General features: G+C 16.2%; 1 protein-coding gene across 3 annotated transcripts in view; it reads right to left on the bottom strand.

Annotated features, from left to right (window-relative positions):
- The window catches only part of LOC102679385 (eukaryotic translation initiation factor 2 subunit 3, Y-linked-like), an 8473-nt gene that overhangs the window by 6066 nt on the left and 1056 nt on the right, over positions 1-1351 (bottom strand). For all 3 annotated transcript variants that reach the window (XM_006620467.2, XM_031512756.1, XM_031512757.1), the window contains exon 3: positions 1136-1246. In XM_006620467.2, the coding sequence (XP_006620530.1) occupies positions 1136-1246 (111 nt within the window). The remainder of the gene's footprint in view (positions 1-1135; positions 1247-1351) is intronic.

A 1351-nucleotide genomic window follows, 5' to 3' on the forward strand; every position in this document is an offset into this window, starting at 1 on the left:
ATATATATATATAGATTACAAAAATTTTATTAATTAAAAATATAATTAGTATAATTATACTTACCTTAATTATATTTCACCATATAATATAAAAAATACATATATACACACGCATTATATTTTACATAAAATTAAATTTATNTGAATAAATAATGAATACAAATTAGGAAATAATTTAAAAAAATAAGAGAACTATTTTATTATTATTATTTATATTTAAATAAATAAAAATTAATATTTAAAATAATTACATAATGCTATAAATAAACTAACATTTTTGAAAATGTCAATTATAAAATATTTTCGATCCCGCGACTTGAAAGTGTTTTATGAAATGGCGACAACTTCATATATTTAACGCCATCTATGTAATAAACGATGAAAATAGATAAAATTTTTAAAATGAAAATAGTTTTATGTAAAAAAATTCATTAAATGTTTAAAATAATCCTAAATGAAATTTATTTTTATATTAAATCATTAATCGTTCATTTATTTGTTTTAACCTTTATAGTTTAAAAATTTACTAATTATATTTTATTTTTAACTATTTTCTTTGAAAAATTCTTTTAATTTTCGTAGATTATTTTATTGAGTGTTTATATTATAGCATTACATTATAGAAATAAGAAAAAATGACAAGGACAAAAAAATGTTTATCTGCAAACTTATATATCAACTGATATTTTGAAAAAGTAATACATATAATAAATAATATGTAATATGTAATATAATAAATAATATAATAGTATAATAATAGTAATAATATAATATAAATATAAATAATAGTAATAATATAATAGTATAATAATAGTTATATTATAAGAGTAATATATAATAATAGTATAATATGTATAATAATAATTGACTTTATAATTTTCATTATTTCATCCCTTCATATCTTATTTTTATTACAGTTACAGTTTGTTATAGTTATTATATTTATTATTTTTAAATTATTATAATTTTTTTAAATTTTGATAATATATTATATTGAATAATAAGACAAAAATGAAAAAAAACTTGTGCAGCAATCTTAAATCTTACTTGTGCAGCAATAATAAGAAACATGCAAAATGAAATCCATAAAAATGCTGCAAATCATATTAGCTTTATATAAATTATTTCTACTTACCAAGTTTAATAGTAATATTCCTTTCTAATTCATTTTTAAAACGAACAGTCTGTACTCCCGATATAGCTTTTACAATTGTAGATTTTCCATGTGCTACATGGCCAATAGTACCTACAGAAGATTTCAAATTTTTATTTTGTAATATATTGCTTTTTAACCTTATATATATAATTATATATAATTTATATATATAATTATATATCATTTTAATGATAT

The sequence above is a fragment of the Apis dorsata genome, unplaced genomic scaffold (assembly GCF_000469605.1).
Source record: "Apis dorsata unplaced genomic scaffold, Apis dorsata 1.3 scaffold_517, whole genome shotgun sequence".
Lineage (NCBI taxonomy): Eukaryota > Metazoa > Arthropoda > Insecta > Hymenoptera > Apidae > Apis > Apis dorsata.